At 34.4% G+C, this 14,835-nt stretch overlaps 1 protein-coding gene across 5 annotated transcripts in view; it reads right to left on the bottom strand.

Annotated features, from left to right (window-relative positions):
- LOC145241346 (tubby protein homolog) overlaps positions 1 to 14,835 on the bottom strand; it is a 480,960-nt gene that overhangs the window by 414,647 nt on the left and 51,478 nt on the right. For 2 of the 5 annotated variants that reach the window (XM_080104202.1, XM_080104201.1), the window contains exon 1: positions 4,750 to 4,826. The exons of 2 other annotated variants lie outside the window; for them this stretch is intronic. In XM_080104202.1, the coding sequence (XP_079960328.1) occupies positions 4,750 to 4,811 (62 nt within the window). In that variant the 5' untranslated portion in view covers positions 4,812 to 4,826. Of the gene's footprint in view, positions 1 to 4,582; positions 4,730 to 4,749; positions 4,827 to 14,835 lie in introns of those variants that run through there. One more of the 5 variants, XM_080104205.1, reaches the window with a different exon arrangement.

Here is a 14,835-nt window from a genome sequence, read left to right on the forward strand (position 1 = left end):
AGAAAAAGAAAAGAAAAAGAAAAAAGAAAAGAAAAACAGGAAAACGAAAAAAGAAAAGAAAAAGAAGAGGGCGAGAAAGAGTGAGATTTGTAGCTTCTGTTTATTAATGAATTCTTAGGATGTGGGCGATATACTCCCATGATCAAAGAGGGAATAACATTATCTTCATTGCAATTGTCATCCACAAAAAAGAAATCCAACATTTACTTTGAATGTATAACTTGTAAATTATACAAATAAAAAAATAAGTAACGATTAAGGGCTATAAGTAGAAGTATACACGCGGTCCTTATTAATTATGTGCCTTGAACTATAAATGAAATGTCATTTATACCACCCACTCATTGTTGAACACCTCCATTTAATAACCCAACCACCCCAAAAAAATGGATAATAAAACGTAAAAACATAACAAAAAATGACCTCATTGTGTTATTATAGCTGGGCACAAAAGGACAGTATTCCTCAATCAGCCCCTGGCAACACTAAGTGTTATTGCAAGTATATACACTTGCAGATGTCATTACTTCATATGTATGCATATTTTTCCCATGCTTACGTGCATTTTGTACTTGTGTACATATGTATTTGTGCGTCTGTTATTTATATACACTCGTGAGCAAAAAAAAAAAAAATGGGCCAAACAAATTTAACTTAAACGAGACTAATAACACAGAACAAGACATTTACTTTAATAAATACTTAGGACGGAATCGCATTCCTTTTTGATTTCTTTAAAAGATCAATCCTTTTATACATACTCTCAACCAAAGTGGAATACTTAAGGAGGAGATGCTATTCCATTCGCTTTGCATAGCTTCCCACAGTTTGTCATTGTTCGAAAAAGTACTTCCAGCCAATGCACGAGATATTATGGACCAAATATTCTCGATTGGATTTAAATCGGGGCTTTGACCTGGTCAAAATATCACATCAATTGAATTATCAGAAAATCATTTTTTTTGTGACTTTAGCAGTGTGTGCAGGGGCATTATCATGTTGAAAAATAATGTTCTGGGATATTCTCAGCTTCTGGATACTTAGTAACAGTCCTGTTTCTAATATTCGAATGTATTCCTTTGCATTGATTGACTTCTCACATCTAAGAAGTTCCCCAACTCCTGCTGTAGTAAAAGTTCCCCATACCATTATCCCTCTATTCCCGTGTTTAACTGTCGATTTTATGCAACTTGGCGAGAATCCTTCTCCAGTTCTTCTATTGCACCGTTTGGAAGTATCACTAACAAGACAAAATCTTGATTCATCTAACCAGAAAACATTCCTGCACCAGTCGGTATCTTTCTTGCCATAACATGAGAAAAATCTCTATCATCGATGTTCTTCTTAGATAAAAATGACTTCTTTGCACACCTTTTAGAGGAAAAATCCATTTCTTTCATTCGTCTAGATATTGTATATCTAGAAAGAGAATTTCCAGCCTCTGTTTTGAATTCTTTGCTATAGTAAACATAAGATTTTTTTCAATCCTTCAAAACAGTTAATTTAAGCCTGTGGTCGTCTTTCAAAGTGGATGCTCTAGGGCGACCAGATCCAGATTTCCATTTTACCAAGCATTCAACTCCGAACCTTTGACCAATTTGCTTCACTACAGAAAAAGATGTTTTCACTTTTCTTTTCTTAAAATATCAAAAATCTGCTTGTAAGTTATTTTGAACTGCCTTAATCCTATAATTCGGTTTTTTATATCCTCGCCAAGATGTGGTCTTACCATTTTTAGGATTAATTTTTCCACTTATTATTAAATGCTATGATAATAATGATCTGCAATATAGAAATTTTCAGCGAAAATTAACAAAAGTTAATGGAAAAATATTGAAAAATCGATTTCTTCCTTCTTTCACGCTTGACCTATTTTTTTTTTTTTTTTTTTTTTGCTCATGAGTGTATGTATTTAGTACGTGTATGCTTATATATTTCTATGTATACGGCATAATCACGTTGACACATCTGTTCTCGTGAGATCACCAAAGTTAAGCAACGATGAGATTGGCCAGTACCAAATTGGTGACTATTTTGGGAATAGCAGGTGTTGTATGTCCTCTCCGCTTATCTCTGCATTGTTTCCAGTCGTCCTGAAATGTTCTACTTGCCACTGGAATTTAACAGTGCTGACTCAGGAGAGGTGTGGTTGGAGATTGTGCAACTTTTGCCGCAAAAATTTCATGTACAAATCACAGCATCATTAGTGATGTTTTGTGGTACTCATCAAAATCGATGGACGGACATCATGTATAGGATTAACTCCTAAATTAATTAGCTGATAATATAAAATTTGTAACACAGCTTTTAGGTGAAAACGTCCATAATGTAATCTATATTTAGTTTCAGTTCTGCTTCATGCAAAAGGGACAGAGAGGGGATGTAAACCTTTGGGAAAATTCGAATAATTCTTATTTTGTGTGAAATTTTTACAATAGGTTATTAAACATCAATTAATATTCCACCAATGTCAGTTTCTTTTAAGTATTTAAATGGTTTTACAAGCGTCCATTTAAAAATTCAAATATTTTAGATTTGTATTGAATTTCATCCGTAGTTATTGGACATTAAACAAGATTCTCTGAATTCTAATCTCTTCTTAAGACTTCTTAAGCTTAAGTCTTAAATTTTAGACTTTTTTCTCAAATGAAATCATATAATGGATTTTGATCAAAATTGGAATAAGGATTCCAGACATAAGCTTTAGTATTCTTATATTTTGATTTTAATATTTGTGAGAAAGAGCTGCGTAAAAATGGTGGAAAACTGTTCCATCTGTGAGAGTTTATTTTACTCGTCTTGGGACGGATATTCTTCTGGCACAGAGTAGATCTATGTATTAGATCTGCGTTGTTGTATAAGAACAAGAAGCAAGTTACCATTCTTTTTGTGGACTGTGATCCTCATAGTTCTTATTGTTGTTTCACTACGTTCCGGCCAACTCATCCTCTGGCCTTCTTCAGGTGAATAACTGCTACATCTGAAGAAGGCCAGAGGATGAGTTAGCCGAAATGTAATGAAACAACAACCACTATGAAGATGAGGATAAGATTCCGCAAAAAGAATGAACACATTATGAAGCGTCATCTCAAAGGATTCCAAAAATAAAAAACAAAGAAAATAAAGTTTTTTTTTTGTTTTGTTTTTTTAAATCAATAACTTTGCAACTCCTTCCATGCATACTGATATCTTTTTTTTTCTTACTGATGTAATAAAGAAATCTTCCAATTGATGCTTATATTTATTTCCATTTGTGAAAGAGTCTTCACTTATTTCACTGGCACATGGCATTTTGTTAGCAATTTCAACCTCTCTTGTTGCCATATCTGGCCTGGTGCATCTGCCACTATTCTTTCGCTCCTAGACAGGGTTCAAAAAAGAGTCACCAACCTAATAGATCCTTAACTCCATCCTCTGCCCCATCGCTGAAGCATCGCATCCTTGTGCCTGTTTTTCAAGTATTTCAATGGAAAGTGCTCTTACAAACTCGGAGCATTAGTACCCCCTTGATGACAATATCTTCGACAAACCTGACAAACAGCAAAATCCCACCTCTACACTGTAGAGATCCCTAGATGCTGTAAATCCTTCTACTTGAATAGCTTTTTCCCTCAGACTGGTGCACTCTGGAATTCCCTCCCGGCCCTCTGCTTCCCTGACTGTACTGACATGCAGAAATTCAAGTATAATGTGAATAGAAATCTCGCTGCCCAACTCCCCAAATAGTATCCCTGCAAATCTGTTCCCAAATAGTAGCCCTTCAGGATTAAGTGACCGTGTGTTGTTTGGGATGAAATGACAATAAAAAAATTCAAATTAAAAAAAAAAAACGTTCATACAAATGGAAAAACAAAATGTCCTTCAAAATAAAGTATTAATTTCTTAATCTCACATCAACTTTTGAGATTACGATTGTGAATTTTTCGGATGAGAATGGATTATTATGCGTATCATTTTAATTCTTAAGACTGCTTTTTTTCATTTTGAGTGTTATTTTTTTACAAGGTTTCGGTCGATGTGTAACCTTCAACCTTAATCAGGGTAATCTTGGCGAACTCAGAAATTTTTCTGTCAAACTCATGAATCTGCACAGAATTTCGAACGGAGCCCTTTATTTAATTCACAAAGGAAGTATGTTCTTGTTCAGTCAGCCCACTATTATGTACTTGGTAAATTCAGTTGTAAGTTACACTCTTCCAGAAACTAAAGATTTAATCCTCAGTGTGGGGGACACTCCAAATATAATTGTGAATTACTTAGGACTTCTACTCAATCATGGTTGACAGAACAAGAGCATGCTACTTCCGTGGATTAAATAAAAGGTGCCATTCGAAATTCCAGCAGATTCAGAGTTCAACAAAATACACCTGAAGAAGGTAGAAAATAACATTGACCGAAACATTATAAAAATAGCACTAAACATGAGAACAGTAGTTTGAAGAATCCAAATAATACCAACGTTTGGGAGTTCAAAAACCAACCAGAAGCCATTTTTTTCCCCTAAATCCTGGAGGAATAGTAAATTGTTTCTTCTTGAAGGTTATTGCTCAATAATAACAGAAACCAACGAAAGAAGACTTACGGGTTTTGTTTTTGTCGTTCCATGGTTGCTCGAAAGGAAATATTAGAAACCTGATGACCGAAAAGGAGGAGGACAGTTGTTTAGTGACAAAGCAAATCCCTGACAGTGGACTGACACTAAACGATGTCAAGTAAGAATAAAATACAATCAGGTACTCCAACCCTCACCTGACAAGAAAAATCCCCGACCCATTATAGACGGTGATACCATCTGTTGCGAAAACGCTCATCTCATAGCTTGCACACCTCCAGGCCCTTCCTATAGAGTTGCTGGTAGCAAATTAATAATGAACATCTGATTAAAATCAACAATAACTAAAAAAAGGAATCAGCTCTACTACAACACCCCAATCGGTATCCAACCTTCTCCCCACACTCACTCCATCCCGAGACAGACTGACCAGGAAGTGACGGAGCATCAAGTAGAGACAGGTAAGTTTTCATAGTTTTATTTTAGTTTGTTGAGACGATACTAAAAACTGAAGAGGATGCATACATGTCAGGACTTGAGTTCTCCTAGGTGAGGAGAATTAAACAAAAACAAAGATGGAGGTTGTGAGCGTGAACAAAGTGCTGTTGCCAAAGAAAAGAGAAGAGAACAGAGAAAGCTAAGGAAAACATTGTAGGTCTAATTTGATAGACTTAAATAAAAACATACATAAACGACAACCGATACAGTCTTAAGATGCGTTCACTCAACTTGCACATCCAACAAGGAAAACGCCTTTTCAAGTTTTGCTCTCTTTTTCTCCTCCCTATCGTCTCTTTACCACTGAAGAGATGTTGCTAGTCTTTCATGGTACATGCTCGACTGAGCCCCAATCTCCGATTTCCCACAGTAAAACATTCACAACAAAACTCGTCTACTTATAACCACTGTAATAAAAGTTTTCCTTTCTTTCATCTGTGTACTTGAAGCTAAATGGAGCTTCCATGAGCAGAGTTTCTTTCCAAGAACTGCTCATCTGTGGAACGCAATACTATGAGACTGCTTCCCAGCTGACTACAGCATGGTAGTTTTCAAGTTCAATGTTAATGAATTCTTGTTCAACCATCATTTTAAGTAATCAAATTCTGCCGAGATCCAACTATCTCTTGCAATCCTCAAGGTGTTTGTTTCACCATCCATCTAAAGTAAATGGATGAACGATTTGAGAGCAATTTTACCCCTATAATGCCCTCTAGGGGAGGAACCAGAATTATTCCAGAAAATCTGTTCAGGCAAAAATTTACTTTCACCATGACTAATGTTTGCATAAATTCTTTTAAATATCCAAGGCATGGTTATTGAGAAAAGTGCAAACAGACGAAAGGGGAGTGAATTACTAAGTCCAATCCCTCCGTTGTCTGGGAGCAACAAATCACTGATCCTTATCCTAAAGTGGTCCTTGGGCCTTAAGGAGCGGTAATTCATCAGTAAAAAAAAATAAAAGGATTTTTTTTTTTAAGTCTGACAGACCAACAAAAATTTTATTTGAAAATTAAACTTGGCAAGACAGCTGACGACAACTAATGGAGAGAGTCTTTTAAAGAGACGGTTGCACATATTTAAGGAGAAATCAGATCAAATGAGTTTGATGCATCCTACAATTGACGGGGTGCCCTACAATTTACGAGGCAACCTACAATTGACGGGGTGCCCTACAATTTACGAGGCCACCTACAATTGACGGGGTGCCCTACAATTTACGAGGCAACCTACGATTGACAAACATGAGAAGACATCTGAATGAAGAAAAGAAAACAGAACGAAATTTTTCAGATCTTCTTTCTTGGAGGTTTTACCAGACATTCCATGTATTCCTGGAGATTTGATACTTAAAATAGCAAAGCACAGTTGTTAGCAATCAACATCGTCAACCACACCGAAAGTTGTTAGCAATCAACATCGTCGATAGGACCTAAAGACGTTAGAAATCAACATCGTCGACCGCTCTGAAAGACGTTAGAAATCAACATCGTCGACAGCACCTAAAGACGTTAGCAATCAACATCGTCGACAGCACCTAAAGACGTTAGCAATCAACATCGTCGACAGCACCTAAAGACGTTAGCAATCAACATCGTCGACAGCACCTAAAGACGTTAGCAATCAACATCGTCGACAGCACCTAAAGAAGTTAGCAATCAACATCGTCGACAGCATCTAAAGACGTTAGCAATCAACATCGTCGACAGCATCTAAAGACGTTAGCAATCAACATCGTCGACAGCACCTAAAGACGTTAGCAATCAACATCGTCGACAGCACCTAAAGACGTTAGCAATCAACATCGTCGACAGCACCTAAAGACGTTAGCAATCAACATCGTCGACAGCACCTAAAGACGTTAGCAATCAACATCGTCGACACCACCTAAAGACGTTAGCAATCAACATCGTCGACACCACCTAAAGACGTTAGCAATCAACATCGTCGACACCACCTAAAGACATTAGCAATCAACATCGTCGACACCACCTAAAGACGTTAGCAATCAACATCGTCGACACCACCTAAAGACGTTAGCAATCAACATCGTCGACACCACCTAAAGACGTTAGCAATCAACATCGTCGACACCACCTAAAGACGTTAGCAATCAACATCGTCGACACCACCTAAAGACGTTAGCAATCAACATCGTCGACACCACCTAAAGACGTTAGCAATCAACATCGTCGACACCACCTAAAGACGTTAGCAATCAACATCGTCGACACCACCTAAAGACGTTAGCAATCAACATCGTCGACAGCACCTAAAGACGTTAGCAATTAACATCGTCGACAGCACCTAAAGACGTTAGCAATCGACATCGTCGACAGCTCCGATGATGTTAGCAATCGACATCGTCGAAATCTCCGATGACGTTAGCAATTGACATCGTCGACAACTTCGATGACGCTAGCAATCAACATCGTCGACAACTCCGATGACGTTAGCAATCAACATCGTCGACAACTCCGATGACGTTAGCAATCAACATCGTCGACAACTCCGATGACGTTAGCAATCAACATTGTCGACAACTCCGATGACGTTAGCAATCAACATCATCGACAACTCCGATGACGTTAGCAATCAACATCATCGACAACTCCGATGACGTTAGCAATCAACATCGTCGACAACTCCGATGACGTTAGCAATCAACATCGTCGACAACTCCGATGACGTTAGCAATCAACATCGTCGACAACACCCAAAGATGTTAGCAATCAACATCGTCGACCGCACCCAAAGACGTTAGCAATCAACATCGTCGACCGCACCCAAAGACGTTAGCAATCAACATCGTCGACCACACAGAAAGATGTTAGCAATCAACATCGTCGACAACACCGAAAGACATTAGCAATCAACATTGTCAACAGCACCTAAAGACGTTAGCAATCAGCATCGTCGACAACTCCAATGAATTAGCAATCAACATCGTCGACAACTTTGATGACGTTAGTAATCAACATCGTTGAAAGATGTCAGCAATCCAAATTAGCAACAACACTGAAAGATGTCCGCAATCAACATCGTTGAAAGATGTTAGCAATCAACATCGTTGAAAGATGTTAGCAATCCAAATTTGCAACAACACTGAAAGACGTTAGCAATCATCATTGTCAACAATACTGACAATTAGTATTAGACAAAAACAATAAAACATCAGTGCAACTTTGCAATAGTGGTTTTTAAAATGTATTTATGCAATAGATAATGCAAATCAGCATCAAGTTGTTCAGTTTATGTTGTTTTCAATGTTTGAGATCAGCTATTTACACTTATGAATCGAAGTAACTTGAAAGTAAAATGTAATTAAAGATAGCAACGAGTGTGAGATAAACACATGATACTTCAACGTGTAAAAAAAAATGTCAATTTATTTGTCATGACCGTCTGTGGAAAGGGAATCGGGGTTTACCTATTTTTGTTTTATCTTTGAAAGCATCGTATACCGAAAAAAATTGCAGTGGGAGTTTTAATAGCTTGAGAGATAACTAATTTGTGTGCAACAAGTATAGGATTAGAATACAGATGTGGAGAAAGTATATTTGGATGGCGAATCTATTGAAGTTATTCAGAAGTTGGGTTAACTTATTGAAGCACAAGGATGAACTGGTGCTAGTGTAATTGGCAGAATGACAAGTGAATGGAGTAAGTTTAGAGAAGTTCTGCCATTAATGACAAGCAGAACGTTACCTCTGTCAACCGAGAGAAGAGTCTACCAGGCATGTATGCAGTGCGATTATGTATAGAAGTAAAACTGGCCAGTGAGAGTTGCGGACATGCGTTGCATGGAGAGAAATGGTAAGAAAATGATACGATTAATGTGTAACACGAGTCTTAAAGACAGACTTAGATCTGGTGGACTCTGAGGAAAATTAAATACGCTTATGGAGATGTGTGATAAATAGAAGACTTTGATGGTATGGTCAGATTGAAAGAATGAATGAACGCATTTGGTTTAGATGCAGAACAATTGAAGTCACATGGACAGTTTACAGGGAAAAGCCAAAGAAATCATGGGAAGAAAAAATATGGATGGACTTGAAAACAAGAGGAATAAATAAAGATCTGTAGGTAGATTAGTTTGGAAATAGATTTTTAAAAGCCATCGATCATATGCAATTTATTATAGAAATCTCACCTGTCTGTTTAAATGTATGTATGTATGTATGTATGTATGTATGCCTAAAATTTTTGACAGAGGCGACGGATTTTCACGAGATTGGTATCGTTATGAAGCTCGACCCTTCGGATGACAAATATCGAAAAATTGGCCAAAAACATTAATTCCTACACCCTCAACTTAACACTTTTCTATAAGGAGAGGGTCGCTTTTTTCGCCGGTATTTTCAAAAGTCATCCCCTCTTTTCAACTGACTAACCTTAATTGAAACCTTTGCCACTTCCGGTTTTGATAATGGACGCAACGGCAAAGACGTCACTTTTTTTTTCACATTCTTTTCCTCCTTCGTAGTATGGTTTCGAGCCTGCCTGCTTACTATCACTTTTTTTTTTTTTGGTCAATACAAACTTCAACACACCCAGGCAACACCGGGAAATGCCGAGCACCCAGGCTAGTGTAAAATAGACATTAAACTGATGATGATGATGATGATGATGATAATTTTTTTGATTTTTCTTTACTTTTTTAAATAACGTTTGAAAAGATGAGATTTAAAAAAAAAAAACTTAATTTCCATCAGAAAACAGAAAAGTTGTAGAAGTGCATGTTGGCATATTTAAAAAAAATCTATATAAAATATTAGCAACAGGCTTAGCTTTGGTGCAGAATAGTCATTAATTATTGGTGAAAATCCAAATAAAAGATTATATATAAAAATCTTTTCAAAATCAAATATGGTGGCGTAAGACAGCTTCGCCATGTGTGCTTTGAATCCAAAGCGATGCAAATCGTAGATGATTATGGTAAATTTATAGTTTGTCACGTAAATCGTCTGCTAATTAAAAGGGTTATATTTCGTCATATTTCAGATCCAGTATAAAAGAACAACTTATTATTAGAAAATTTTTTCTTCCCCCCCCCCCCCAGTTTTATGGTGAGAATAAAATCAATGTTTTTCACAGACACACACATTATATATATATATATATATATATATATATATATATATATATTATATATACTTGTTTATTGTTATATAAACATGCTCACATCCCGCTGCTACAAATAGCCACTTGTTTCAATCAAACAACAGATATCATCAGGCAGCGACTTGACTATTCAAAAGTTCAATGAATAATGGATTTTTATTTTAGGTAGGAACTCTTTAGAAGTTGGAGTTAAAAAACTTAAAACACAGGACTTTAATTAAATAAAAAAGTAAAAAGGGAGAGGCAATTTAAATAAAGTTAAAAGATTACAATGGGGAGAGAGTGATTGAGAAGAGAAAAAAGGAATAGAGACAGAAATAGAGAAAGAAAATATAGAGAAAACAAAATAGAGAGAAAAAGAAGAGAGAAAATATATATATATATATATATATATATATATATACACATACACACACATATATATATATATATATATATATATATATATATATATATATATATATATGATATGGAGAAGAAAAGAAAAAAGAAATAAATGGTTGTAATAAAGAGAATAAGAACTAGAAGGAAAAGGAAATCTAGGAGATCTAGTTAAATAGAGAAAGAGAGAAAGTAAGAATTTGACAGTATATAGAAAAAGAAAAAGAAAAAATCTGCGTGTCAACCAATTTATGAACAATTATACAATTCAGTAATGAAACATATTATTACAAATACAAACAGAAGATACAATCCAAGCGTCAGAAATGAACGTGTCAAAAAAGGCAGTGAATGTATTCGGCTAGCATATTTATCCTCTTACATACGTCCACGAGTAAAATCAACGCAATTCAAACATACGTCTACCATTAATTAGGCCCTTTATGCTAAATGATATAAGTTTAAAGTTTTCGCGTTTTTATTAGATAAATATATGAATAAAAGAAGAAAATAATGATAAAACAATATTAAAATTATTATTAATAACAATAAACATAATAGTAATGATAATAATAATAATAATAATAATAATAATAATAATAATAATAATAAAAATAATAATAATAATAAAAACAGAATAAAATTAATATTTATTATCTTTTTAATATAACATATTTAGCCATAAGAGGGGATTAAATAAATTAAATAGGTCCAATAATTATAAATAAAAAACTACTAATATTTATGTATATAAAAAGAATACAATACAAATATATATATATACACACACACGCATATATATCCCCAAATATACACACACATACACACATATATATATATATATATATATATATATATATATATACATATTCGTTGAATTCATTAGTCCATTATTTTTGAATATAAAAAAAACCCGAGTATATATATATATATATATATATATATATATATATATATATATATATAAGGAATGAAAAAATACCAGCGGTGGTTGACGTTATATTTTAAGAAAAATAAAAAAAACCGAATGAAATTAAAAAATCAACGTTTCGTCCTTATTTCAGAGGACATCTTCAGGATAATTGAAATAAAAATGTAAGAAAAGAAAAAGCTATAGATATATATATATATATTTCATGTATCTATATATAGAAAAAGTCATAGATATATGTATATTTCATGTATCTATATATATATATATATATATATATATATATATATATATAGCCAGTAGAGTTTAGTTTCCTAGAAGTACATCCAATGAAACAACATGTGTCTACCAAAATAGTGCTCAATGAGTGAACAGAGCAGGTATATTAATTTTATTTATACAAACATTAATGGCTACATATGTGCATACATGTTTCTGTAATCACCCACGTTGGGGGATTACGTCTTCAGGCCAAGAATTACCTTCAAAAGTGACATTTCCACCAAATACATTTTTCTATTTCGTTTATCAAGTTAAAATACAACCTGGGTGGGAGTCAAAAAAAAAAACAAAAAACGGTAAAAGGATGAGTGAGGTCTTTGAAGATAATAAACATCTTTTTTCTTTTCCCCTTCCCCCATCCAACCTAACTTTTGGCTTTTTATGGCATAGGGTACTTGAGAGTTTAGTTTTCTTGTCTTAGAGTCTGTAAGTTAATAACCTTAGCTATGGTCAACCAAGTACTGACCGGTGCCTTTTAATCTACCTCCACCCACACATACATGGAACACACATATAACACACACATACACAGACACCGCCAAACACACAGATACACACATTAATACATATATTCAAAAGCGAATCCATGCTGAACGCTCTTTGTTTTATTTACTGAAACTAGACAATAATTCTGAAACTACGTAGAAATAAATCATTTCTTTCTGATAGATTCATAAGAGTAGTAGTTGAGGGGCAAAAATCAGAAGCTCACAATATTAATGCCGGTGTCCCTCAGGGATCCATCCTGGGCCCAACTCTTTTCCTGATCTACATTAATGATCTTCCAAATCATATCCTTACATCATTTGTAGACATTTATGCTGACGACACTACCATTTATGGTACCACATCTAAGACAGTAAACGAGCAAGTTCTCTCCAATTCTCTCTCCTCTGATCTTGAGCACGTAGTACAATGGGGAAAGGAGTGGCTGGTTACTTTTAATGCATCTAAAACCAAGCTTCTCTCTTTACATCATCAACATTCTAATCCACATTTGTCATCAATTGAAATGAATGGCTCTCGTCTTCAGGAGGCCTCAAGTTTTGACAAGCTTCTGGGCTTGACCATTACTCCTGATCTTAAATGGAACACGTATATCAAATCTGTTGCCAAGGCCGCTGGAAAAATGGTGGGATCTTTCTATCGATCCAGTAGATATCTCACTGCTGATGCTATTCTCTATCTATATAAGAGCCAGGTACGTCCAAGGATGGAATACTGTTGCCACATCTGGGCAGGAGCTGCTAGAAAGAACTTGTCCTGCCTTGATAGAGTTCAAAATAGACTTCGTAGCCTCGTAGGAGATGTCCTTTTCTCCTCCTTGCAACCTCTATCTCACAGAAGAGATGTTGCGAGTTTGTCTCTGATGTATCGTTATTTTCATGGAAAGTGTTCAACTGAGCTTCAATCTATGGTCCCCCCTCGCCAAACTTTCACAAGAAACACTCGTCTAGCTGTAAACACTATCAATAATTTCCCCCACTCTTTATCTGTGCCTAAACCTAAACGTAGATTCCATGAACAAAGCTTCTTTCTTAGAACTGCACGCCTGTGGAATTGTCTTCCGTTTTCCTGCTTTCCGGCTGACTACAATATGGTTTTGTTCAAGTCTAAAGTAAATAAGTTCTTGATGAGCCGTTCCATATAAGTTATTAAATTTACCAAATTTTCATTACTAATGATTACTATATTGACCAACTTCTACTGTACACTCTTTAACCCTTATCCTTGAGTGGCCTCTGGGCCTTGATAATGTGGTGATGCCTTTGTAAAAAAAAAAAAAAAAAAAAAAAAAAAAAAAAAAAATAAAACAAAACAAAAACAAAAAATAAATAAATAAGAATAAAAATAAATTTAATTAAAACAAATAAATCAACAAAATATGAATAAATATAAAACCCGAAAGTTATCTAAACCCCACATGTACCTATATGCGTGTATCAATACACTTATAAATTTTTACATTTATCTACACCCGCGCATATATACACACACACATTACAGACATACAGAGATAAATAATAGTGTTTTTTTTTTTTACTTATGTAGCGTGGTAACCTCTTCGTATATGCAATATTATGCTACCCGACTACAGACGGGTGTATATATATATACACACACATATGCATATACATACAAATTCAGTAAATAAAACAAAGAGCGTTCAGCATGGATTCGCTTTTGAATATATGTATTAATGTGTGTATCTGTAGCAGTATCAGAATTTTGGGGGAATTTTTGACACCCCTAACAGAAAACTGCAATTAAAATATAGAAAACTCGTAATTTCTCTTTCTAAAGTGGGTTATTTATTTTCTTTATAGAATATGCTTCCAAAATAAACTATTTAAGTTGTTTAAAAAATAATAGAAATATTATTTTTCATTGTTTAAAAAACATTGTTTACAAAGTGCGTGCGTGCGCTCTGGGAAGCCATTTTGTTACGTAGTGAAATCAATTGATTTTTATGAGATGAATATTTTTCAATTTTTAAACTTTAAAAATCTATCAAAATTTTCCTATTCGTTCAATTGTTACGTTTTTTTCAGGATGAATGTAAAATTTTATGCTCTTTCCGATAAACTAAATATAATATTTTAGACAAACGTTGTTTTATAAATTCACCCCCCCCCATTTTGGAATGTCTATGAGAATTTTAATAATTAATTTTGTTTGACACGTTTTATATATCACAAATTGAAGATAAAACATGAATAAATAAAATACTCAAATTTAAAACAACAAAAAATATCACTTATCTGTAAATTTACCGGTAAAGTCCAAAATTTAAATCCTTCTTTTTTCGATAACCACGTGTTTTTTTTTGTTTTTGTTTTTTTTACGTGGAAGCTTAATTTTTGTTTAGAATGTTCCAGTAATTAATGGTCGATCAGTTTATATATTTATATTTAATTCCTGGTTTCCTTTTTTTCGATATAAAAAAAAAAGACGAAATCGGATAATGCAGATTTATAGTATAATAAAAAAAAAATTCAGGTATTTCTTTAAGATATTAAAAAAAAAATAATAACATTGCATATCTGCGTCATATCGTAATTCG

Source organism: Euprymna scolopes, chromosome 20 (genome assembly GCF_053919585.1).
Source record: "Euprymna scolopes isolate OS-2025 chromosome 20, ASM5391958v1, whole genome shotgun sequence".
In the NCBI taxonomy this organism is placed as follows: Eukaryota; Metazoa; Mollusca; class Cephalopoda; order Sepiida; family Sepiolidae; genus Euprymna; species Euprymna scolopes.